Below are 26677 nucleotides of genomic sequence, written 5' to 3'. Positions count from 1 at the left end.
CTGTGATGGGCGGCCTCAGCACTGGGGTAGATGTGGCCAGGAGCGAAGCCAGTGGCGTCTCCTGGGACCTGCTAGACACACCTGTCCCAGGTGTGGAGGTGAGGGGACAGGATGGCATCTTGACTGGAAATGCCTGGATTGAGAACTCGAACCCGGGCCTTACAGAAATTCAGCAGGAGGCCCTGGTCAGTAAACTTGATTTCAGTGCTATGGTGACCAAAGTAGGGAGTATGGTAATGATCTTCCAGAATGGCTGGGGCCACTGTAGCCTTCGTCCCTTGGACACTGATGGGAGTGGATTAGCTTGTCCCATGTCACCCCATTCCCTGCCTGTCAGGGAGTGGAAATGGAGGGCCCCCTGGAGTCACAAGCCAAGGCCCCAAAAAGATGGAGGGCACAAGAGGCTCCCATTCCTACTGCATCCAAATCCTGGAGAGCTGCCTGGAGGTGGCTATGGGTCTTGGTGCTGTCCTTCTGCACCCCTGCCAGCTGGCCCGTGCCCAGAGCCCTGATGACGGACCTCAGGCAGGGGCTCAGCTGTTTTAGAAATAATTCCCCTTTAGACCTCTGTTAAAGCCTACTGTGGCAGCATTCAGTATGCCGCTTGACAGAAAAGGACGGGAGAGGCCAGCTGAGCTGGGATCTGGATCTTGGAGCCCGCTAAGAGCCAGCCCTGGGTCAGCTCTCATGGCCTGGGCTGGATGCTCATGTGTGCCCTGGGAGAACACAGCCTCTTCCCATACGGTGCCCTGAGCAGCAACCCCAGGCACAAGAGGAAATACTCAGAGAATGTGTGGGTAGCCTCGGTGTGGGACGTGCCTTCTTGAGATGGGAAATCAGAAGCTGTAAAAGATAGAAAGTGGTCAGATGTGACTGTGTAAACGCTCGTCATTTCTGTAAACAAAGTCAGGTGATGGGCTGCAGACTGGGGAAGCATGTGCAGCAGGATGAGCAGGGTGTCCCGGCGGAGAAGGGTCCCTGGCCAGGGAACCAGCCACTGGCACAGCAGCTGCTGAGCATATCCCGGGGACATGTGGGGAAAGGATGATGTCTGGTGGGTCGTGGGGGCATGAGCTGCTGTGTCCTCTGGAGCAGTCAGTGACTGCTTGCGTGGAAATATGGAGCGAGCTGACTCTCACTTGGCGGGGGTGGGGCATTTATCCCCTATCCCCTCCCCCCACCCCTGGAACAGCTGCCCCTTGCTCTGTGCCTCCTGTGAGTGGGCCACACACAGTAAGTTCTTTAAAAAGAAGAAAGATGTGTTTATTGCCGCTTTTGGCTAAGTAGTACCCTCCCATGTTCAGAGGAAGAATGTGTAATAAGGTGGACGGTGGGGGCCGGAACCCCCAGAGCCCTGTACTCCCTGTCCAGAACTGTCAACCTCAGAAGGCAGATGTGCCACGTTCTCCTCCCCTCACCGCACCCGGGTCTCCTGACGTGGGTCATTTCCTGCTGTCTTCTCTGGTGGATCAGGCAATCGGGGCCAAGAGAGATGCCTGGGGTCACCCAGCTCAGCTGTGCTGGGGCCGGCCTGGAACCCAGTGCCATCCCCGGGGCCTGGTCCTCTTCCGTGAACTGAGGTCTGAACATGGGCACTGAGGAGTTCATTTTCTGCCTGGAGTGTCGATGATTTGCTGACGTGCAGATATCCTCAGGAATTAGAGCACAGCAGGACCCAATAGCTGCATCTGATGGTTTAGGGCTTCATGGGGGTGGGGGCTCATGGGAGGGGAAGGAGCTGGGAGTAGGGGCTGGCCCTTGGGGCTCTCCGCATGTGACTGCCCTGCCCTCAAGTGCTCGCACTCCACAAGCAGCAGTCCCAGGTTCGCTGCAGCTGCGGACAGCTGACCCCAGGCCACGTTAGATCCCCCAAGGGGACAGGTTAACAGCTTGGAACTGGAGGGTCAGCAGACTCCGCAGGAGCTTAAAGACAGGTCTGTGGCCTCACCACCCATCCCTGCCTGGCAGAGTCTTCGCTCCGTCCAGAGGCTCCATCCAGACCCATCCATGCGTCCTGTACGCTGTCTGCTGCTCAGCAGCACCCCACCTCTGCCCACAAAGATGTCCACCGCACCCCTGAGTTCTGACAACCAGAGACGCCAGCCAGGGGCAGGTGTAGTCACAGCTCCCGGATGCGCCACGGGACGGCTCATCAGTGCAGGTCAGGCCCCACGCGTGCTCTTCTCATTAGAACAAATCCAGTAAAATGACACGGTAGAGACGGGAGAAGAAAACCTAATGAAGCTGCTGATACTCAACGGGATCTGGGGGAGCAGGTGAGAATGGAAACACTGGAACCAGAGGCCCTGCCATGGCCTCCTGCTCCCACAAACAGCGGGCATCAGAACTCCTGGAAATGCAGGCTGGCTGGGAACGGTACGCGTCGGAGCCGCAGGGAGCTGCCCTGGCTTTGGGCGGATACATGAGTGGGACACAAGACGGGTTTCCTCCATGGTCTGGGGAGGAGTGCAGCCATGCCTGGAGTGGCCGGGGGCTCGCGGAGTACCATCACTGTGTGTGCAGTGCAGGAGAGGACTGTCGTGTGCCTTCACACCTCCTGCGGCAGGGCCTGGCATGGTTGTCCCTGGGCGTGTTGGGTGGGGCCAAGCTGAGAGCAGTCATCAGGCTTGCCCAGGTCATGGAGCGCACAGACGCTGGCCTTGGCCTTCTCTCGGTGCTGGCCTTCTCCTGATGTTTGCGCACGGGCAATTCTCATGCCCTGCCCCCTTCGTGCATGGCTTCCCTTGGTGTCATTGTCCCACCCAGGACCTTGCTGTGGAGCGCCCACCTTGGTCTGTGTTCCTGATGGTTTCTGCCCCTGCCCCCTGCCCCAGGCTGGAACTGCGGCCCTGGCTGTTGGCTCACAGGGGCTGGCGGCTCCATGTTGTGTTCTGTTCTAAGGTGTACTACTGCCGTCCCCTGGCCCTCGCATTCCTGGAGCTCACTGTGGTGCGGCGGTTCCACGAGTACACACACCAGCCCCACGTGCCACCTGGGCTGCGGGCCGTGCTGGGCCGCCTCAGTGCCCTCTACGCCCTGTGGTCCCTGAGCCAGCACACAGCCCTGCTCTACCAAGGTGAGGCCCCTATGGAGGGCACCTGCCTCCCCAGCCAGCCCCACCTGATCCCGCCCTGGATCCCAGCTGCATCTTCTTCAGGAGGCCTGGCTTTCCTTCTGAGTCCTTACCTCCACTGCTTTCCTTGAGCATTCCTCACGGGCTGGAGGAGCCTGGCGGTGGATGAGGATTCCAGATTCCATGGGAGGGAAAGTGGTGTCAGGACAGGACAACATTTGCCTTTCATCCAGGATCCCCTTGAAATCTATTTCCTGTTCAGAGAATATTTCCAGGAGGCCCATGTTAGTTAGGCAGGGAGCTGGTCTATGGCAAGCTGAAGCCCATGCCTCCCAGCCCATGGGGCCCAGATAGACACGAGCCCAAGCTGCTGGGAGGCACCCTCAAGAATGTCCAGCCTGAGGACCCAGGAGAGCTTCCTGAAGGAGGTGGTTTGCAGGCTGATTCCCAGCAGATTGGTGAAAAATGTGATAAGCTTGAGTCTCTTTCCATTATTGTCCTTCTAAGGAGCATCTTTAGACTGTTTTCCCTCATCTCCCCCAAAACACACTAATGATATAGACGGGCTGTGTATCTGTTCACATCCTGTGTGTCTATCTCAGCTTTCTGAAAAGTGAGACCATTTGTCCTACTCCCCTTGCCAAGAACTAGTCTCCCTGCTCAGGGATGGTGTTGCCCTGTGGAGGCAGTGAGAGCAAATGGCTATATTTACAAGGGGAGAGCAGGCTTCGAACCTAGGGAGTGGCAGTGTGCAAGACAGGGGACTGGGCACTAAAAAGTGACAACTCTGAGGGATGGACAGTTTCCTTCACAAAAATCCAACAAAAGATTCTGTAGCAAATGTGTGCTCAAATGCACAGGCCACAGCCTTGGGCCCCACGAGATGCCACAGCAAACCTACCCTGGTGGTGTGATGGTGAAGGTGATGGTGGTGATGGTGGTGATGGTGATGGTGGTGATGGTGATAATGATGGTGATGGTGATGGTGGTAGTGATAGTGATGGTGGTGATGATGATGGTAATGATGGTGGTGATGGTGGTGATGGTGGAGGTAATGATGATGGTGATGATGGTGATGATGGTGGTGTTGATAATGGTGATGGTGATGATGATGACGGTGATGGTGATGATGATAGCGATGATGGTGATGATAGTGGTGTTGATAATGGTGGTGGTGATGATGATGGTGATGGTGATGATGATAGCGATGATGGTGATGATGATAGCGATGATGGTGATGATGGTGGTGTTGATAATGTTAATGGTGATGATGATGACGGTGATGGTGATGATGGTGGTGTTGATAATGTTGATGGTGATGATGATGACGGTGATGGTGATGATGATAGCGATGATGGTGATGATGGTGGTGTTGATAATGGTGGTGGTGATGATGATGGTGGAGGTAGGGGTAATGGTGATGGCAGTGGTGGAGGTGATAATGGTGATGATGGTGGTGATGGTGGTGGGGGGGTAGTGGCGGTTGAGGCCTGGCTGTGACCTCCTGGCACATGCACAGTGATGGGAAAGGGGCAGGGGAACCTGGCCCTGGCCAGCATGTTCCTGCAGTGGGGAGAGCTCATACAAAGCACCTGGGGGCTAAGGTGGACATAGGGTACCAGACCCCATTGTAACCAGTGCTGTGCTTACAGGTGGCTACTTCTCTGGTGAGCGAGCTGGTAAAATGATCCAGAATGCCATCCTGGACCTGTGCTCAAAGGTGAGCAGCGATCACTCTTGTGTCATCACGATTCCCCCACATTATGTGTAACTGCTGCAGGGTGACGCACATCTTTGCTTTGCACACACGTGTCTATGCAATGCTGAGCAAGAACAGGAAGATGACAGAAAAATACGCCGATGTCAGGGGTCTTAGGCAAAGAGTCACTTTTAGGGATCATCTTAGAGTCCACACTCTGTAATACACTTTTCACAGCCGCCCTGGTAATTCTCTCAAGCTTCCCAAGGGATTCAGCCTCCAGCTTAAACTCATCTCGTGGTATTTTTCTTGTGTGTGGGATTCTTTCATTTTTGTCCCCAGAAAGGTCATGTGGGCCAAACCCCGACTCTGTGACCTCATGGTGCTCTGTCCAGGGAGCCTTTCTATAAGGGCAGACATGGCCAGAGCTGTGCCATCCCATTGGTCACTGCAGCCCCCACAGCTGTTGGCCATGGACATGTGCCCATGTGGTCGAGGGTATTTGTCTTTGATTTTTACCCACTTATACTTAAAAGGCCACCCATGCTGGTGCTGCCAGACTGGGTGACCATCCTTAGCAGAGTCGTCTCTCCTCTCGATGGTGGGAAATCATTTTATCAGATGTCTCAAATGACCAGCGACCTGCCACTTCCTTTCTCCCTCTCAGAGCTCAGAGTCGATGTGGTTCCGGGCAGCCCCCTGATTGGTTCTAAACCGCTCCCCAGACTCAGCTCGCCAGTGGCCATCCCTCAGTCTCCCGACATTCTTGGTCGGCATGCATCTGTGACAGTGCCACACCCATGTGCGGCCACACGTACTTCCTGTCCAGTCAAACCCATGACTGGAGGGTTTCCTAGGTGTGTTCCCCTTGCTCTCAAACAGCTGCATCCCTGGGGACCTGTGCCTGGTGGCTGGGGCCCAACCGGGCTGGTGCTTGCACACACAGTCATGCAGCTGAAACATCCTGTCCATCCGCCACCAGGGAGGCCCAGGTCCTTGCTGCCACTTCAGGGGGTCTGGCTCAGACAGATGGAGGGGGCGGGGTGCCTGTCCCGCAGTTTATTTGTGCGTCATCTGTGGGTGCATTGGTGCAACCACAGCAGAGGAGGCCACTGAGCCAGACCATTTCCTGCCGTCACATGGCAGGTGTGCCGGCCCCTGTCTGGACAAGGGCCTTGCTCTGTGGACAGTTACATCTGAGGTGGGCGCGCTCCTTCATCAGGAGCCAAGGGGCAGAGGGCGCATGGCTGCAGAGCAAGGGGCCAGGTACACTCACGAGCAGCACCCGAACCACAAGCTGTGCTCCCCATCTCTTGGGTGGACTGGCTTAGTCCTGGCTGGCCAGTTGCTTTCCCTCTGTGTCGCCAAAACTGTCCCACTCCAGGACTCCAGTTGGTGCACCCAGGGGCCACATCACCATTATTTTAGGAAAAAATCCTTTTGCATTTCAAGAACATTCTTGGGAGTCTTACATAAATTTCACGTGTCCTATTGAAGAACCGCTTGCACGAGGGAACGGGGACATCTTCAAGCCACCATGCACCCAACAGTCCTCGTAACACGACTTTCCCAGGTGCCTGTAAACACCACCCCGGCACATTTTTTCTGGACGTGCTCTCCTCTGCTGGAATGGCAGCTGCCCGGAGCAGGCGGATTCAGACATGAATCTGAGGACGCTTGCCCCGTGAGTGAGAGGCTGAGTTGCTTTTACGAGCAGCTCCCTCCTTGAGAAACAGTTAACGCACTGGAAGTTGTGAGTGATTAGCAACATGGAGAAAATATTCAGACATGCACCGAGGGAGTCTGTGATGCAGGCCAGTGGGAAGATAATGCATTAGTAACCAAGCCTCACATGCGCCTGCTGGGGTTACCGTTGCTAGCGGGTCATTGCTAGCGGGTCGTAGCAACAAACGGCCAATGCTCTGTTTCTCGGCAGTCGCCATGGAGACTCCTGGGGGTTGCCAAGAGAATGAACTTTGTTTTCCCACAGCTGAAAGACGATGCAGTTGCCCTGGTGGACGTGATCGCCCCTCCCGACTTTGTCCTAGACTCACCGATTGGCAGAGCCGACGGCGAGGTGAGTCCCCCCAGGGCCGGGGGCTGCTGGCAGTTACTGCTGGGTGGAGATGATGGCATGGGCCAGGGATGTTGATGCTCTCAGGCAGCAGCAGAGGGAGCATCCAGGAGTGGGGGATGGTTTGGGGAGGGTTAGCGGGTGTGGAGCCCACTACCTTTCTTCCAGATGTGGGCTGGCAGCCCCACCCTCACAGGCCCAGGGTGCTGGGGTCAGCATAGGCCCATGCTGAGTGCTGGGCCTTCCAGCCGTCCCCCTGCTCTCACAACCCCCAGGGGCCCTTCCCAGCACTGGGTCTTCCTGACCTCTCACAGTGCTGGCTCCTGACCCTTTCCATCCACTGACCACTCATCCCTGGTACTTTTGCTTCCAGCAGCCCCCTCTTGGCTCCCCAATCTCCCTTGCCCCACCATGCTCCAACCAGAATGACTGCTTCAAGTGATCTTGTCAGATTGACCCCTGCTGAACCTCCCACCAACATCCCTCATCCCCATACCCCCAGCCTACGCGGCCAAACCTCCAAGGTCATTTTATGCTGTGCTCCTCCTGCCTGCTGGACTCCAGCCTCACTGCCCCCTCTATTCTTTGATGACAGCAGGCTTTCCCACCACAGGGCCTTTGCACCTGCTGTTCGCTCTGCCTGGAGCACTTCCATCCATTGCATCTAAGCAGAAGGCTGCCTCGCAGCTCTTCTCTGAGGCGGGTGCCCCCACTTTGTCCTGCCATCTCACCTACAGTGCTCATCCTGAGCCGGCCCCTGTCCCTACATGCTATGTCCTCAGCTCCTCCCAGCAGTGCACCCCCTACAGGCTGTACAAGGCCATGTTCTTTGTGTGGAAAAACCCACTTTCCACTCAGGCTGTGTTTCATTGGAGACTGAATGTGAGGGGACAGGAGCCCTCCATGCATGCTCAGGGGAACAGACTTCTCCTGGGCAGGGGGTAGGCACCCCGACCATGGCCAGTCTCAGGCCACACTTGGGCTTGGGATGGTGTACTGGGCCCTAGGGTGTATAGGACAGAAGAAGTCTCCAGGCTGGCATGAGGACAGTATCATCCTTAAAGGCCTGCTGTCCTCTGGCCCGTCCCACACGGTATCTGTTACACACATGCTTTGCCACAGAGAAACCCAACACCCAGGGAAGCCGGGTGGCCTGCCCACAGCTGCCCAGCCAGGAAGCAGCAGAGCCGGGATGTGGGTAGAGACCTACCACCTGGAGAGAAGACAGGAGACTGGACCTCAGTCCCCAGTGTGGTCAGGGCCCCAGTGAGAACCCTCAGGAGGACATGCCAGTAAGGCTGCGGGAGGGGGGGCTGAGCTGCCCATGGGGGCATGACCAGGCTGCAGGTTGGCAGGCGATGAGGAGGACCTGGACACAGTGTCATGTGAGGCCCCGAGCCCCCGGGAGTGTTAGCGGGTACAGAAGGAGCCAGGGCAGCTGACTCAACTGGGCCCCGTGTGTGCCCTGTAGAGACAACCCCACCCCAGGTAGGACAGTGGCTGGTGCGCAGGGGCCATCCCTGTGCTGCGGGCTCCTTCCAGCTCTGGAGTCCACCGTGGACTCCTGAGGCCCCGCCTGGCAGGAAGGTATATACGGCACACAGTTTGACAAGGTGCTGCTGGGTGAGAAGTGCAATTTAAGGGAACATGCAGCTGCCAGAGGCTAAGACGGCCATTCCCCGAAGCATCAGGCTCCAAATTGCAATATGTAACCCATGTGGAGAAAGTGGGCCTGAGTGTGCCTGGAGGGGCCCAGGAGTGCACTCAGCAGCCGCAGGGACACTGACCTCTTCGAAGTAAGGAGAGCCTGGCTGGCTCAGTGGTCGAGCGTGTGAGTCTTGATCTCAGATTGTGAGTTCAAGCCCCATGGCGGGTGTGGAGCCCACTTAGAAAAGAAAAAAAAGTGGAATTTGTCAAGGCCAGCCAGGGACACAGGAGGCCCCTTCCCTTGCTCCGTGGACTGGAGACCTGCCAGCCTGTGTGCCACGTTTGGGGCAGATGGAGAACCCCAGCAATGCGCATGGCCTTCTGCCCATATAGACGCTGCTCTGCTTTTCCCATGGGGCAGCCGGTGGAAAGGGTTTGGTATAAGCTGCTGGAGGAGGTGGTCTGCCAGCCTAGCTGCTGAGGGAGAGGGCACGCTTCGGAGCAGACAGTCAGCGCTCACCTGCGGAGCCCGTGTGGGCCTCCCCCTACAAGAGTCCCCAGAGGAAAGGACACATCCAAAGCTGTCGTCATAAATTGTTTTAAAGTATTACATGTTTCCAGTTGTGTTCCATGAGGAAAAAAGATTGATGTAAATGAAATCATCTTAAAATTTTCTAAGAAGTGACAAGAGGATTTTCTGTGTTTTCAGCAAAAGTGAGGGGCTCGGCAACTCCCTCCTCGGCTCTGTGAGGAACCTTGTTTATTCCCCATGTATGTGCTTATTTCTTGTAGCTCTATAAAAACCTCTGGACTGCTGTCCTTCTGGAAAGCAAAGTGCTGGAGAGGCCATCGTGGTGGGCGGAGTTTTCCATCAGGAAGCCCCGCATGGGAAGTTTGAAATCAAAGCTATAGCCGCATCACACACTCAGCTGAATCCTAGTGAGCTGATCCTGCTGGCGAAGACGGTGACCTCAAATCCTAGTTCCATATGATGCTGGAAACACCGCTGCTTTCTGAACACACCCGTGCTCGTCCCGCACTGGCCTCTCCCCACACCGTCCGGGGACAGCTCCCCAACACGGTGCCGGGAGGACGCCTCTGCCAGATTTGGTGTGTGCAGAGAAAATCCATGTGATCACCTCTCTTCCTGATGGTCTGTTTTTTTGGTAATGAGGACACTGCACATGCTGTGTTCACATGCCCGAGAGGAGGCCGCGTGCTCATAATCAGGGCACTTCTGGGCCGATGGTCTTCTGCCTCCTGAGATTTCTTACAAAACTCTGCTTCACTAAGTGCTTAATAATGCCAATCTGATTCTTTGTTAGCTGGTTTGAATTTGTCATGGAATTAAATCCTATTTTAAGCTTACCTGAGTGATATACTTTGAGATTTCTAAGGAGAAGAAAATCCATTTTGTGGGGAAATCCAGGTTTCCACCAAGGAAACGTTTCCAAAGAAAATAAATGCATCACACGGGTCTGGTCAGTTTAAGGCCCTGAGCTGCCGGCTGCACACATGTTCCTTCGTTCTGGTTAGAGGCTCTTGGCAGGATGCCTGGTGCTGCTTGGCAGCTCCCCGCCCTGTGGATCAGTGCACCTGCCTTCCCGTGGAGGCCAGGTCGGAGGTGGACGAACCCCCACGCAGTAGCTCCTGGGTCCCCGCTAAGCATGCCTGGCTCGCGGTTCCTCTCTGTCATCAGCCGCCGCTCTGAAACCTCAGAGCGGAGCAGGCAGACGCCCAGGAACCCAAGGAACACAGGCCGTGCCAGGGCACCGGGGATGGCTTCTTATCTCGGAATAGCTCCAAGTGCCTCTGAGCACGGGAGGGGCGGGGGCAGGACCCGTTTTTATTAAAGACTGACTTTTCAGCTTTGGAAACTACCAGAGGGGCTCCTTGACTTCTCCAGCCTCAGTTATCACACCTAGAAAAGGGGAACCTGACCCCACCTCAGCCCTGCAGGGCAGCCAGGCACGCAGGAGTGGCTGAGAGGGGCTGCTTTTATTGAGCACTACTGGATGCAGGGACTTCATCGTCACCATCTCCTGGACTCCCAGACACTGGGTGGGGAGAGTCTGACAAGCACGCCCATTTTACAGGTGAGAAAACTGACCCTGAAAACCCCAGTCACTGCTGTGGGCCAAACACGGCCAGGAGGTGGTCCGGCCCAGAATGCACACAACCATCCCAACATTCTCAGCCCAGCACAGAACAGGTCCTTGCTAGTATCAGGGCTGTAGTTTTAACTGGGAAGAACCCTGCCTGCGTGTAATACACTCACTCCAGATGAGTGGGCAGCTTCTACCAGGAGCTGCAAGAGGCTGTCCTCAATGCAGCTCATTTGGCCGTTAGCATCCTTTGGGCAGGTTTTCAGAGGAATTGTTTGCATTGTCACGCCTGTCCTTTGGGAACAACAGACGGCAGCTAGCACACCCTCCAGCCTGCTGGCCTCTGATGTCGTTTGTGAAGCCAGCACATGGCCATCGGGCACTATTTCAGGAATGTAGAAAGCATCAAAGAGGAAAATGTCACAGCTCCACTCTTGAGTGATAATGACTGCTTACCTGTCATTTCCTTTGGGACCAGAGGTCACAGAAGGGGGTTCATGGCTGTCCTGGGTTCATACCGGTTTTACCCCATGGCGCTCTGAGGCCGGAAAGATGACTATCTTGTCCCCACTGGTCAGAGCCCAGTGGACAGCTCATCCCGTCTTCTGGTGGCATGTTGCGGCACCCCATTCCTGAAGCCCTCTGTGTGCTTGTGTACTCCTGTATGTGTGCAATTTTCCTGTGTGTGCAATTTTTCTAACAGAGCCTGGGACCATCCTCTAGACCCTTTTTCGGGCTGAAGGGCACTTCTTAGGCACTTCTTGTGTCGAGCAGCATGGACATACAAGCTTAACAAGCCTCCTGAGGGACATGGAGATTTAGAGTTTCTGCCCGGAGTAGCTCTGTGCATGGGTCAGCTCCTGGAAGCCGGGGCACCCAGACCAGTGCCTTGGGGGCGGGGCTTGTGATACCACCACCAAGTCAGAGGTGAAACAGCCTGATGGACAAGCACAGGGTGAGAGCCAGGCAGAGCCAGATGGTGCTCATGACGAAACAGCATGAACGACAGAATCTGCCTCACTCTGCCCTTGTCAGCATTGTCACAGGCTAGCAAGGAAGGCACAGAACGCAGGCCTGGCCCACAGACGGTGGCTGCAGCTCGAGAGGTCTCCACATTATCACACTCCTCCCAGGAAGGCACCTGCCTTTTCTGCTCTGTTACCCTTCCCAGTGGTGTCCAGTCTGGGGCTCCCTGGGCAGATATGCTCTTCCCTACTGAGGCTGAACATGTCTTCCCAACTATTTATGGGCTATCTCTATGTGCTCAGGATGATTGCCACTTCTCGCTTTTTGCCTAATGGAGACTTTAGGCGTCATAATATTTTTGTTGATTTTAAAAATACTCTTTCCATACTAAGAATAATAAACCTGGGACATATGTATTATCTATCACTTTTCTTTGTTTATCCTTCACCTTTTGATTGTATTAATTTTTTTCTTTTTGATTTAACATGAAGTTTAAAATAGAATTTGAAATCTTATATAAAATTAAGAACCTTTCCTGCTTTGCCCTTTGAGGTCGTGCTTGGAATGTTCTCTCCCATACTGGGATTATTTCTACCTATCTGTTTCTTCTAGCGTGTATTGCCAGTGCTTTGCTGACCAGGAATTGACTTCAAGATACAGTGCAAGGTAGGGATCCCGGTGGCTGGCCCTTACCAGAAGTGCCACCTGCAGCAAATGCCAGAATCACGGATGTTCCTGGGCCCACTTCTGCCTTTTTCTATTTTATTTTCTTTTCCCACATTAGCTCCTATGATTTCCTTGAGTGTGGCTTTCATACTTTCCAGTATCCTTTGAAGCAGACAAAACCTCTCTCATCTTTTGAAAAAAATTTCTTAGGTGTGCAAACTTTGGTATTATTTTGTCAAATTCAGTGCCCTCCCTTCCTCAGATTAATGAAAGATTCTTTGGAATTTGTGGGTTTGGTTTAATCTATAGATTACTATCAGAATTTAGATCTTTATGGTGAGTAGTCTCTCCATCTAAGACCATTTTTCCATGTTGTTTTTAATAAGCTTCCTTGCTCTGGTGTATTTACTTTGTAAATGGTCACTTAAAAAAAAAAACAACCTTAGTTATAATAGTCTTATATTGATTCTCTTGGTGTTCCTTATATGTCATTGGCAAATAGTGATGGTTTGGTCGTTATTGAAACTTTTGCCAGTCATTTAGCCTTCCTGGCTAGTGTCTACTGGTCCTGCCAGAACAGTCTCCTTACAGCTGACAGTGAGCGCCTCTGTCCGGTCTCAGACACTCAGATATTGCCTTCAGTGGTTTGCATTGATGTGATGTTGTATGGGGGACCAATTGCTAAGAGAGACAAAGGCAGGGGACCAAGCCAGGGACCTTCTCTCTGGGCCCCACACACAGGCATGTGCTTATGGCTGGAACTCTGACCCCCCAAGGACAAAGGCTGTGGAGTGGGAGTCCTCCTCTGCGTGCAGACCAGGAGCCAGCCTCCCGGGGCTCTATGGGGCCGGCTGGGCGGATATGAACGGAAACCACTGGAGCATAAAGAAGACGGTAAAAACCCACACAAACCCCATCATCATTCTTGAGAGCCCATTAACATCTTGGAATCGAGGTCTTCTTCATGGCTGCTAAGGTTCTTGGTGGCCGTTGGGCCCTCTGTTATCATGGGCCGTGTTATTGACATTTGGGGACCGTCCCTTTTGATGTGCTTCCGGTAGCCTGACCTCAGCTCTAGTCACCTTTCCCAAGTCTATTTTTATCCCCTACAAAAGACTGAAGGTGGTCTTGCCCTTGGGACCACTCTTTCCACAAAGTCAGCGACCACCCAGCACCCAGCCACACCAGGCCCCACACAAGGCTGTGCATCTCTGTTACAAGGTCCCTTTCTGTGTGACTTGGCTCATGCAGCTGTTTGGACATTCCCCAGACTCCGCGGGGAGTGTGCCCTGCCAGACGGTGGGCCCCATCTGATTCTTTTTTTTTTTTTTTTTAAGATTTTATTTTTATTATTTATTTGATGGACAGACCACAAGTGGGCAGAGAGGCAGGCAGAGAGAAGAAAGGAAACAGGCTCCCTGCTGAGCAGAGAGCCCGATACGGGGCTCAATTCCAGGATCCTGGGATCATGACCTGAGCCAAAGGCAGAGGTTTAACCTACTGAGCCACCCAGGTGCCCCGGTGGGCCCCATCTAAAGACAACAGGAGGCCACCCAGTTTTGGGCAGTGGCCTCCAGGTCCGTGAGCCACCAGCTGCCTAACCGCCCATGACCGCAAGCTGGGCTGACAGCCCAACATGGAGTCCCAGCGCCAAACTGGCCCCTGGGCATCCACAGAATGGCTCAGCCGGGTGACTCCTGGCTACACTTGTGGGAGGTCCACTCTCCAAGAGGAGCAGGAGAATGCCTGCCGCCTCTGGACTGGGGACTCCTGGCCACATGGGGCTGCCCAGTGATCCTATGCGGCCCTGGATTGCATTCATGTTTAGTCACAGCCCCTTGCCATCCCTGAAAACTGATTATCTGGGGACTTTGTTGGGCTGTGGGCATTGATCCCGAGTCCAGGAGGTCAGGAAGTCTCAGGAGGACCCCCATTCCTACCAGCTGCTGGGAAAGCTCCCCCACCCTATTTCCCTTCCAGTGCAAAGACTGACCTCAGCTGGTCTTGTCTTGCTAGATGGCCCAGAGGCCCAGGGAGGTGGCTCCACTTCGTGATGCCCAGAGGAAGGCAGTGCTGGTCCCATGAAATGGCGCAGGAGCAGTTACTCCCCTCACACACTTGCTCACGGGAGTAGGTTTGCCAGTCTGTTGAGCAAGGAGGCCCGTGGTGTTCACAAGAGAAAACTCGACTAGGGTCTTACAGAGGCCAGAGGCTTGGGGTGAGAAAACCAGACGTGAGACTCACCCCCAGGTGTGTGTTCCAGGTGCCCCAATGCCATTTGCAAACATTGCTGATATCTCCCAAAATTCTTCATCTTCACTCCAGAGTGAGGCTTATAAAAACAAAATACGTTTTTAAGAATATGTCCTTAGGTCATCATCCATAAAAACCCTGGCCTGACATTTTTTTTTTAATTTATTTGACAAGAGAGAGATCACAAGTAGGCAGAGAGGCAAGCAGAGAGAGAGAGAGAGAGAGAGAGAGAGAGGAGGAAGCAGGCTCCCTGCCAAGCAGAAAGCCCGATGCGGGACTCGATCCCAGAACCCTGAGATCATGACCCGAGCCGAAGGCAGAGGCTTAACCCACTGAGCCACCCAGGTACCCCCTGGCCTGACATTCTTCCTGGCAGCCTGGAGAGGTGGCCGGCCGCCCCTGGAGAGGACCAGCTTCGGTTCAAGTCCTCTGTGGTTGGTCGCTGGCTGTGAGTCCTGGGGCACATTTCTTAACTTCCCTAAAGCTGTTTGTTCCTTCCTAAGTTGAGATACCTGTTTGCTGGTTTGCAGGAGCTGATAAAGGCAGTATGTCATGTGGGAGGACCCACAGCGCACTGACCGGGACTCTTGTGGACGGGCCTAGGACTCTGCATTTCTTTCAGCACAGTGGGCGGTTGTGATGTGCAGAGTCTGAGGACTCCCACCTCTGTTATGGGCCCGAATTCTGGGGAGAACGGAGGTGGGTCAGTGGCCTTAGGGACAGGTGAAGAACCATCCCATGGCCCTTTAAAAAGATGCCAAGATGAGGAATGACCATGTGTGGTCCAACCAGCTGCCCACAGGTGCCCAAAGGCCAGCCCCGCTCTTGGCCTCCAGTTCTTCCACCTCAAAAGAGGGTCTTTTCCAGGGACCAGACTGTCCACAGCAGGAATTTCCTGTGGCTGCAGGCTGGCCCTTCTCTGTGGACCCTGGGCCTGCACAGATGGCCACCCCTTGGCTCTTTGTATCTGTGTGTGTACCCCTCAACACCCAGCCATCAAGGGCCAGGGACCTGGGGGATGGTTAAATTCCACCCCTGGGTGCTGCCTGCTGCCTGCTGCCCACATGGGTTTCTAACTCCAGGATGGCCACTGGGCCCCATACCCAAGTCTGGCTCTTTCTGTGTCATTCCTTGGTGCTTCTGTGTGGACGTGGGTGTAGTGTTGGCAGGAGATGCACTTCCCACTGACGTCACAGCTACACTGGCCCAGCACTTTCCCTGCCCAGCTAGCACCCTTTTGCCACAAGGAATTTCATGACATTCCTCCGTTATCATGTCATATCCCAGATTCCCTGGATAGCCCTGCTTGGTTTGTGGTCAGTCTTCCCACCAGTCTGGAACCTTGTTGAAGTCAGGGATTGGGCCCGAATCCTCTGTGGTCTTCAGCACCCAGAACAAGGCCACTCATGGGAAGTGTTTGGCAAGCACTGAAGGGAGGCATAGATGGATGGGTGGGTGGGTGGATGGATGGACGGGTAAGTGGGTGGATGGATAGGTGGATGAATGGACAGACAGATAAAAGAATTAAATGAAAAAGATAAATGAGTAAATACATGTGAATAAATGAATTAATAAATGAGTAAAAGAAAGGTTTGGGTGCGTCTAGATATTGCAGAGTGAAGGATGACCATTTTGGCCCCAAGATCCTTAGTGATGGCCTTGAGAGCTATGGTCTCATCACTCTGTTGAGTAGGGCTGCTCACCATATGAGACATTATCTTTCCTGTCACTATATTGGGCTTGTGCTGTCCCCTCAGCCTCTGTGCTAGCTCCCTCCCCACCCCTGCCACCTTTCCAGGTCCAGTGCTGGCTACAGCTCCCAGTTAGCCCCTCCAGGGGGGGCTGTCTCCTCTCTGCACCCCTGTGACCAGGGACGGGAGTCCTGTTGAGGTCCTCATGGGACCCCGCCTGTGTGGTGATGGGTGGAGGGATTGGTGAGCAGAGGGATGGACGCATCCCTTACCCTGAGGACAGAGGGAGTCCCTTGTCCCTCAGGCACACCACGTGGACAGCTTCGAAACTAACACGGAGCGGTAAGACTAGACAGAGCTCAGGAGCCAGCAAAAAACCCATTTTTCATCTTGCAATGTCACTGCAGCTAAAATTCTTTAAAAATCACCACATGGAAAAAAAAGCTCGAGCCGCTATTCTCATCCAGTCCCATTCCGTGAACACATGTCTCCAGTGATGCTCACTAGCCAGTTACAGTGACTGGGGGTTGTTTTAAGGCACGTGTGTCTACTCCCGTACCGAATGTCACATATGGTACAACAGAACGCAGGATAACGGCTTCGTGAGCACAGACTCTGCCAACGGCCCGAGGAAGCTGCCGTCACTTGTGCTCCAATTTTGTCATTTGGCACAGTGTGCTGGCCTTCCATGGCGACCCGTGCAGCTGGGGACCCATGGAAGAGCGGCTCCAGGAAGGGTTGCAAAAGGGGAGCTCAGCAAGGACTCCCGAGAAAAGTCCCAGGTCTTCCCTTTGGCCATAGTGCTTCTAATCTCAGCCTTTATGTCCTCCTTTCCTGCAGTAACAGCCACGCGGGTGTAATGGCTGAACTGTGTCCCCCCCAAATCTGTATGCGAAGCCCTTCCCCCCCCCCAGAACCTCAGAACGTGACCGTATTTGAAGGTGGGGCCTTTACAGAGGTGATGACCATGAAATGAGGTCCTTGGGGGAGGGGGGGGTTGGGTGGGTCCTGATCCAGAGTGACAGGCGTCCCTGTAAGGAGAGGAGATTGGGACACAGACATGCAGAGAGACAACCATGTGAGGACATAGGAAGAAGATAGCTGTCTACACACCAGACAGAGAGGCCTTGAGGGAAACCAAACTGTCCATACCTGGAGCTCGGGTTTCCAGCCTCCAGGAGCATGAGGAAAGAAATTTCTGTAGTTTGGGTTCTGTTCTGTGGGTATGGCAGCCCGAACAAGCCAGGGCACGAGGATTCATTCCTTGTGTGATCTCTGGGAACCCAGCCAATGGCTGGAACATTCCACACATTTCAAATAAGGAGACTGAGGCAGCGAGTGACTTGGGAGCTAGTCCAGTGTCCCTCTGTCCATGGGGCACATGCATGTAGGTAAGGGGATTCTAGCTTCTGGTCCAGCTGCCCAGAGTGAAAAGGCTAGGGACATAAAGGGGCATGTGTGTGTCCAGGGAAATCATGGGGCCGGTGGACTGGCCAGTGTAGACATCCACAGGGAAGAGGGTTGGCTGGAGAATCAGCATCTACTTGGCGTGGCAGCTGGCATCTGAGTGAGGAAGTGACCCCTGAGGGCAACCGGCGGTCCAACCAAGTGCCCTGTCGTAGGGTGCCCTGGGCTGCTGGCTGTTTATACCATCCACATGTCACCGGATTTAAGGAGGGATCTTCTCCTACACGGATATTCGGAGAGACTGAGTGACCAGCCTGCAACACCAGGTGCTCCCACAGTCCCCTTGGGGAGGGTTCCCATGGGCCAGGGGCCCCTCGGGGCAGATGCTCTGCTGGTCCAGAGGTGGTTCAGGACCCCTGTGTGCCAAAAAGAGCAAAAGAAAACTTGCTGCCTTGTGTTCATCTGCAGGAAGCTCTTCCTTCTAGAAGGTTCCTTCACTACCCCCTCTCCTCAGGCCCTTCCAGCCACATTTCTGAAGTCCATGGAGATACCAGGACATACCAGGGGCCAGAGAACACAAGTTGGTGGTTCTTTCTTGAGTGTTTGGTGGTAGGCAGGGGATGTTAGAGATTCAGAGAGGCTCTGTTACGGAACAGAAAGCTCCAGACTTTGGGATATCCAGTCCTCACAGGACCTGTGAAGAATGTGGGTGTCCAGTCCGCGGCCCACAGGTGTGTTCGCTCACCTGCGTTCAGAGCAGCGCTGGGGGCACAAGGGTTTACAGGCAGGCAAACCCTCTTCCCAGAGAAGTCACTCAGGGATAGGAGGCCACAGAAGCCTCACCTCTGCTCCCCTCCTACTTGCAGTCTGCAGCCACGGTGACAGTGATGATGGGGATGAGAGCTCTGTGAACGGAGCCCAGACCCACCCCTTCCTTGCTGGCCCCTGCCATCCAGGCAGCAAAGACATCGCTTTGCCCAGAAAGCCATGACACCCGCCCAGCCAGTGGGACACACGGCTCTTTGTGGGGACAGGAGGGCGGGCGTCTTGCCCACTTAACGGGCATCAGACAGGCTTCTGATCTGTGTTTGCATCCTGTCTTCCCACAGCCAGGCTGGAGAAGTGCCCCCCTCCCCTGCTGCCAGGGAGGGATTATTTCCTTTCCCTGCTGCGATCCAGGAACACAGTGGTTTCTACTGATGTCAGCCTCTGACCAGGTACCACGCTTCCCGAGGCCACCTTGAAAACTACAGGATGGATGTGAACTCCATGAGGCAAGACAAGCTGCTGCTGCCAGAGCCCATCACTACCCACATCCCTCAGCCCCTCCCACATCCCTCAGCCCCTCCCACATCCACCAGCTCCTCCTACATCCCTCAGCTCCCCCCACATCCACCAGCCCCTCCCACATCCCTCAGTCTCTCCCCATCCACCAGCTCCTCCCACATCCCTCAGCCCCTCCCATATCCACCCAGCCCCTCCCACATCCACCCAGCCCCTCCCACATAGACCTGCCGGTCCTCAACTCCATACCACCCCTCTCCCGTATCACCAGCCCCTCCCCAACTCCATCCCAACCCTCTCCCAAATCATCAGCCCCTCCCACATCCGCCCAGCCCCACTGCCCTCATTCACCCAGTCCCATCCCTCCTTATCTACCCCCTCCCAATCCACTAGCTCCTCCCAACTAAACATACACCAGACATTCCCACACACACCCAGCCAGGCCTCATCCCTCATCCTTCCAGCCCCTCCCCCACCTCTCCTAGTCCTTCCCCCACATTTACCCAGCACCCCCACATCCACCCAGCTCCTCCCCAACTCCATGCCCCCTCCCATCTTCTTCCGTCACCTCCCAGACCACCTAGACCCACATCCACCAACCCCTCCACATCCACCCAGCTCGCCCTCCCTCACCTCCCCCAGCCCCTGCCCCACATCCAACGCCCAGCAAGGATGACTATCTCTTCACTCCTGCCAGATGTGTGGGCGTGTCCTTCCTGCCTCCCTGCTCTCTCCCCTGCTGTCTGCTGTCCATTCTTCCTGAGGGCTCTCTGTCCCAGCTCCACACCTCCACTCCCAGCCGCCCTCTGTTCCCAGCCCATCCTTCCTCTGAGGCCCTCAGGGGCTCCATCCAACACAGGCTTAACCTTGGCCCACCCCAGAGTCTTCCCAGGGTGCCCCCCTGCCCTAGAGCCAGAACCTGAACTTAGGCTTCCCTCCCGCTGCTGCCCTAAGCCCGAAGCTGGGCCTTGGCACAGCTGCTCCCTCACCTGGGGTGCCCTTCCCGCCACCCTCCCAGAGCGTCCACTCAGCAGCTGGGACCCCCCTGGAAAGTCACTCAGCCTTGCCCCGCACGTGCCAAGCGCCTGTCACCCTGCTGGGTGTGTGCTGGTGGCTCAGTACGGACGGTCCAGCTGGCTCAGCACCCCCACTCCCCGAGAGGGAGACCAGGGAATTTCAGGACCTGTTCCCTTTGCACAGAATTTCCGCCAGGGCAGCAGACCAGTGTACTTTCCGGGTGAGGTCACCACATTGCCGCTGACACCCGAGGCTAAACAAGTAAATAAGAGGCCTGGAGAACAGAGAGTGACCCAGACACGAGCTCCAGCGCCTGTGGTTTGAGCAGCCTCTGGCGGGTGTTGATCGGCTGTGGGGGCCAGGCCCCATGGCTAAGCTGTGTCCCCCCCGACCCCGGGACTGCAGAGGGGACGTATTTGGAGACAGGGTCTTTAAAGAGGGGATGCCAGGGACCATGATGGGAAAACCAGTAACAGCAGGAGATGCCTGGAGGGGCTCTGTGGATCCCAGGGATGGACCCCCAGCAGAAGCCAGTGCATGGTGGGTTTTCTGTCCCTGGCTGACCAGCACAGGCCCCCGCTTCCCTGGCCTTCCCTGTGAGGGGCGGGCTTCTTCTCCATGCCCACACCTGACTCCCTGTCCATCTATGGCACCATGCTGCCCCAGGCCACCCACCCAGGCAGCTAGATTCAGAGGACCCTCCTATTATCTATTATCACCAATTGTCAGCAACCACTTCTGCCCCACTGACCTGACCTGGGGTCCAGACTATGACATTCATGCTGCCTGGTCCCTGCCCACCCTGTTCTTGGCTGGAGGACACGTGGCCTCCAACGCTTACTCTTGGAACCTCCATATTAGCAGAAGGGCACTGGGCCCAGTTCCTTGCTCTGGGGTCCGACATGAGCTCCTACCTCAGTTTCCCCCATCTGCTCATCACAGGCCTCCCCAGGCTGCCCTGACTCAGAGCCCAGCCTGGAATCCCATCCTCAGGCCTCCAGTCGAGCATCCTTCCTCACATCCCACTCACATCCCACCGCCTCTTGGTCCTCTTGGCCGGTTGTAGGTATCTGGGAGGGAAGAGACCTTGCGTGCTGGTGTCCAGAGCTCCTGGGCCTCGCTATGGGGCTCAGGCCCCTGATGCAAACTGGGGGCACCTCAGTTCCCTCATCTGGGAAATGGAACGACACCACCTGCATGGCGGGGCTCCTTCAGGATTCCAGGAGATGGTGGGCCCGGCTGGCCTTAGACCTTCAGTGGATGCTGTCACAGCGGCTACTCTTGCTGGGGCTCACAGCAGGAGGCTGACACTGTCCAGCAATCTGAGAGCACAGAGGACGGCGCCACGCCGAGCATGCACTCGGTGGGGACAGCTGTGGGCTGCACCATCCAGGTCCCACGCTCAGGCCAGTCCGGTGAGTGGGGTCTGAGAGTGTGGGGAGACACCGAGTGAGCTGGTCTGGGTGCTTCCCCCACCAGGAGTGCTCCACCCGCTGGGACTGCTCCACCTGCGGGGAGTGCTCCACATGCCGTGACTTCTCCACCTGCCAGGACTGCTCCATCTGCGGGGAGTGCTTCGCCTGCCGGGAGTGCTCCACCTGCCAAGAGTGCTCCATCTTCCATTAGTGCTCCACCCACGGGGAGTGCTCCAGTCACAGAAAGATGGAGGAGGGTAGACTCCATGCTGGCCTGAGTCTGAGGCCCGAAGGGCAGGGTTGCCATCCTGGTTGTGACCCCCAGATGGGTCAGCTCAGTTCAGACTGTGCGTGGGATTGCTGCAGTCAGCCTTGCCTGGGTTGTTTTGGGATCTGGCCCCACGTTTAGAAACTGGGCTTGTAGTATCAGAAGTTTCTCCAAACTACCCATTCTCTCTTGGCCTCACAACTGTTTTTCCTTAAAAAGAAAAACACAAATCAAAACCAAAACAACGAAGTGGGATTTCAGGGGCGCCCTTGCCAGGTTGCTGTCGGATATGTGAACAACATGAACAGCTGTGCCGGCCAATGTCTGCTGAAAAGAGCTCTGACCCTTCTGGCTGAAGCTGTCATGTGAGGGGCCAAGCGGCGTCCACCCACAATCCTGTCAGGCCCCTCAGAGAACACAGGGGCAGCTGGGGCTTCCTGCTCAGAGCCTTTGCACAGGCTGTTCTCCCGACCTCCAACACCGTTCCCTCATTGTCCTCCCTGCAGCTCTCATTGTGGTTGTGCGCCCAGCCAACCCTCACCCCCTGCTTCTCAGCCATCTGTGTAACCCGTGTGCTTCTGTTCCACGGACATGCTGTCTTGTGGCTGTGGGCTGGGTCATGGCTCTGTGGTTCCCCTCTGGGTCTCCAGATCCAGATCCAGTTACTACCTGCTGCATGAAGGCCTTAATGGTCTGTGTGCCTGCTGGTTCCGGGGACACAACAATGCATCCCCAGGGCCTCTGCTCTCTGCAGATGCTTCTCTAAGGCTTCATCCCAATTAGCAGGGGGATGAGATGTCCTTACAGAGCCCATGCTGATACGAGTCACTGCAGCATATGGTTTTTGAATGTGTACCGCCAGGCCAACTCAACTCAGCCACACCTCCTCTAGGGAGCCCTCCTGAGCCCATCGGTCAGCACCCCTGCTCCATAATTCCCTCCATCAGAGCAGCCCTTGGGCTGGCCCCCCTGCCCTGCATCTGCCCTCTCTCTGATGGCTCTAGGATGTGTGGGTGCCTAGGGAGCAAAGAAGAGGGCATGCACTGCTCCTCAGTGCTGACATCCCAGCAGGGAGAAGGGGAATCAAACAACACACAACAATGGGAAACAATTACTGAGTATGTACACAAAATGCCAGACAGCAATAGCTCTGCAGGAATAGCAAAGATGAGCAGGATCGGGCTAAGGGCAGCAAGGGGAGACGCAGAGAGATGGCCAAAGGTTCCTGCAGACACAGAGGTGGTGAGAACACTCTAGATGTTGTAGAAGTGGCACCTTTAGGACTGGCTGGCGGGTTGCATAGCATGCTAGGAGAAAGGAGTGACGGCCGTGGTCCAGTGGAAGGGTGTGGACAGTCCCCAGGGTGGAGACCCCAGAGCAGATTTGACTGTGAGGGTGGTGGGGAGGCAATGGGCATGTTCTCACTGGGCCTGACCCGGAGCCCCACTCTGCCGGGTATAAGCCTTGTGACCAGGGACAAGTAACAGGTCCCTGGGTCTGGCGTCCCACCCATGGAAGGCAAACACAGTCCCACTGGGAAGCTGTGGGAGGGCAGCCTGGCCTACACGGAGGAAGCCATCCCCCCAGGGATCCAGCATGGCTGCTGTTCTTCTACAGGTATGTGTGTCCCCCCGTCCTGGGCACCTGTTTCCTGGAGCCCCCTGGGGTCATTTGGGGTCAGAATCTCGGGGGCCAATAGGCTACATACTTGCTCCCGCACATCCTCTCTGCCTGGGGCTTCACAGGCCACAGCCCCGGCCCTTTGTCCCTGGAGCTGGGGACACGTCCGCGTGGACATGGGTGTGTGGGCCCTCACCAATGTAATAATGGTCCCAAGAGGGGCTGACCCCTGAGGAGGGGGTGTCTGTGAGAAGGAGGTGGTCTGTAAGGAGGGGATGATTTGTCAGTGGAGGGCAGGCTGGGAGGCATGTTCTGTGTCTGCAGCGGCTGGCACTGTGAGCTGAGCCCAAGGATGCAGTCCTCAGTGCCCAGAAGCCAAGCCTTCCCATAGCTCTTTCTAGAAGACAACATAAGCCGGTTGGGAACATCTCCTCTCAAGGTTCTGGCATCATTTCAGACTCTGAGGACCTGGCATCTCACCTAGCAGGTGGGGCAGAGTGGGGTCCAGCAGGCCCTGCCTTCCCGCATTTCCCCTTGCTACCCTGCTGGGCCCAACCACGTGCTGGGCACCCCATCCTGAGGGTCCCCTAGTCTCCTTTCTCCCTGCCTGCCCCTCAGCCCTGCTCCTCCTCTCCCCAGTGGCCTCAGCCTGGGGTGTCCTCCGGGAAGCCCCTCCACCCATGCCCCTCCCCCACCCCTTGTTGCTTCTCCCTCCTTTTCTCTGCTGTCTATTCACCAAGCAAATCTAGAGAGCTCCCCCTGTAAGGGGCTCCACTGTAGACCCCCAGCAACGAGTAACATCCTTCATCCCCAGCTAGTCTCTCATTCCCAGAAGAGGAAACTCCAAGCACAGAGAGGGTGGGTGCTTTGCCTGAGATCACACAGCCAGCAGTGGTGACGCCGGGCTCTGCCCTGTGCACTGCCTTCTGCCCTTGCTTGCCCCCAGCCTGTCTTCCCCATGGGCCCCGGGTGGGGCTGGCACTGACCCCCGATAGGCTCCAGCTCGGTCTGCCCACAACTGAGCAGGGGCTGGTCATAGTGTGCAAAATCAGATCTTCTCTCCTGTTGCCAGGTGAGGAAATGTCCTTAGAGGCTGTGTTCACACGACCTGGCTACCATCCTGAGCCCCCACAGCTCGGCCCTGGGTTCGAGACCAAAGTGTTTATTCATACCTGGTCTCACCCCAGAACCAGTCACTCAGCCTCACCGAGCCTCCCCTTTCTCACTGGATCCCCTAACCTTGTGTGATTGGGGTGGGAATTAAGTCCTGTGAGCCATAGTGCCCTGAACTGTAACATCCCCACGTAGCTACTGAATGCAGACCCCATGTCGGTGAGACTCACCTTACCCCCAGGTCTTGGGCGACACCAAAGCTGCCTGCTGTGGCCCGTGTTCCAAGCAGCAAGGGCCAGCACAGGACCAAACACAGGGAATCCCCCCTGAGCCAGCCCCCTACCATGCCTCTGCCTGGGGCATGTGGGCACACTGGGCTCGGGGCAGATTTAGGGATTAGGAAACTGAACCCTTTGGGTTGGCATGGGGCTCACAGGGAGAGAGCAAAGCGTGCATGGCTGCTGTGAGAACTGCAGAATTTGCCAGGAATTTGGAAAGAACCGGCCCCAAGCACAAAAGACAGATGGAGCCTGTGAGCGTGGGTCTGTATCTTCTCTCTCAGCGAGGAGTTGTTTGCTCCCACACTTGGGGCAGAGGAACCAGATGTATTTTTCTCAGAATGTAAATGATACTGGACCTCACTTGTTTTCCCTCCGATGGGAAAAAAAAATTCGTGTTGGCTCTCCATCTGGTGGCGGAAGCAGGGGAACGAAACTCCAGCGTGGCAGGAGGGCTGACCACATGGGCTCACAGCACGAAGCACTAGCTGTCCCCAGACCCGTGTCCATGGCCCCTTCCCTCAAGGGACTCCAGTTAGGATCTAAGAGGAGGCAAGCATAAGGTGCCGCAAGATGTCCCATATTCACCTGGGCTCTGCTGATGTGACTTCCCGGTGCATCTCATGTCGTGAGGCTAAGTACCTTTCTCCCACACAATGGGCAACAGTAGGAAGGTAGACACAACTCCACAGAGTGGGGACAGCTCACCTGCTGGACACTGAAGTCTATGCCTTCCACCAGGAGCCTGTGGCCTGAGGTCTCATGCCTCCCCCTCCTCCCTGCCTCTCTGGCTAGGATGGGTCTCCATCCCCTTCCTTGGGCATACTCCCCTTGGGCCACTGTCCAAGCTCTCCTTTTGCCATGCCTCACAGGAAGACTTTCTTTCGGCCTCATTTTAAATCAAAGTTGTATGTGCTTGTGATGTAAGGAATTAAATCATTCCCAAGACTTGTTATAAAAACCAGCCATCTCCTGCCTCCCATGCACCCACTCCAACTGTTCTTCCCAGAGGGAACTGTTTCCTTTTTTTTTTTTTTCTTAACTAATTCTTTTGGTATTCATGTCTGTATTCCTTAAGAGCCTTCTTGTGTTGCTGATTCTAGCTTTTTCAGCTTAGTCAATACTACTGACTTCCTTTATGGAAGAGAGGCGCTAGCTTTCTCTCATCCTGGCCCCCGCCCCCCACACCTCCTTCCTGTCATCTCCCCCATCACAGAGATTGTAGTTTGAGTTAAAGTCACGTGATTATCCAACTGTAACTCAGAGCAGAGCCAGGTCATATACTGTGATCATTTTACCGGCCTTTCTGTTTTCCCCCTATGGTTATCAATCGCTATATTATTTTATGTTTTTATTTTTTAAACTAATGGGCTTATTTCTAATTCAACACCAAACTTTTTGCCTCTTGTCTAAATTTCCAGACCTTTGGACACACCAGGTGTTCTATATCTTGTTTGGTCTGAATTTACCCCCTTGTTTGGTGGAGCTTGCATTCTGTTGGCTTTCTAATGAGGGTGCAGGGAAAGCAAACATGTTGTGATCTCAATGTTATGCCCCAATAATGGGTCCGTGATTAAAGGAGCGAGACTGATACAAAGCGAAGGTCAAGCAAAGCTTTATTTTGCTCCAAGCATCAAGAATCTAACGAACGTTCGGGGCTGCACCTCTTACAAGAGAGGGCGACCCTTCTCTGTTTCACAGGCTAGCTTTTCAGGGCAAAGGCCATGCGGTCGGGCCTGGCCACGCACAGGTGGCCAATGAGATTGTAACACACACAGGAAACTCCACAGTGATGCTAGGTGACCAGTTGAGTTACAGTTTACCCTAGTAGACATTTGAACCAGCCTATTACACCTTGATTGGGATTGGCACCAAAAGGGCTCCCAAAGGGCAGGGCCCATACTCCTTGGTAACCAGGGAGACAGTATGCATGCCCCGCACTGATCCTGATCGGATGTCTCCACCTGGCCAGACCCAACTTTGTATCTGGGCCTTGTTACCTGTAAATCCCCTGGGGGAAGGGGAGCAGGGACAGTTTCTAAAATAGGTCCTTACACTCAACTGCCTGAAAATGCCCCACCCTGTCCTCACACTTGATTGG

The 26677-nt window shown here is 55.2% G+C and overlaps 1 protein-coding gene across 1 annotated transcript in view; it reads left to right on the top strand.

Annotated features, from left to right (window-relative positions):
* The window catches only part of ACOX3 (acyl-CoA oxidase 3, pristanoyl), a 38504-nt gene extending 28643 nt beyond the window's left edge, over positions 1-9861 (top strand). Inside the window, exons 15-18 of the mRNA XM_044267870.1 lie at positions 2902-3076; positions 4726-4793; positions 6763-6849; positions 9286-9861. Coding sequence (XP_044123805.1) covers positions 2902-3076; positions 4726-4793; positions 6763-6849; positions 9286-9405 — 450 coding nt within the window. The 3' untranslated portion in view covers positions 9406-9861. The remainder of the gene's footprint in view (positions 1-2901; positions 3077-4725; positions 4794-6762; positions 6850-9285) is intronic.
* Positions 9862-26677: the final 16816 nt, after the last annotated feature.

The sequence above is a fragment of the Neovison vison genome, chromosome 11 (genome assembly GCF_020171115.1).
Source record: "Neovison vison isolate M4711 chromosome 11, ASM_NN_V1, whole genome shotgun sequence".
Lineage (NCBI taxonomy): Eukaryota > Metazoa > Chordata > Mammalia > Carnivora > Mustelidae > Neogale > Neogale vison.
Note: the sequence above shows the minus strand (reverse complement) of the source record. Positions and strands in the feature narration are given on the sequence as shown.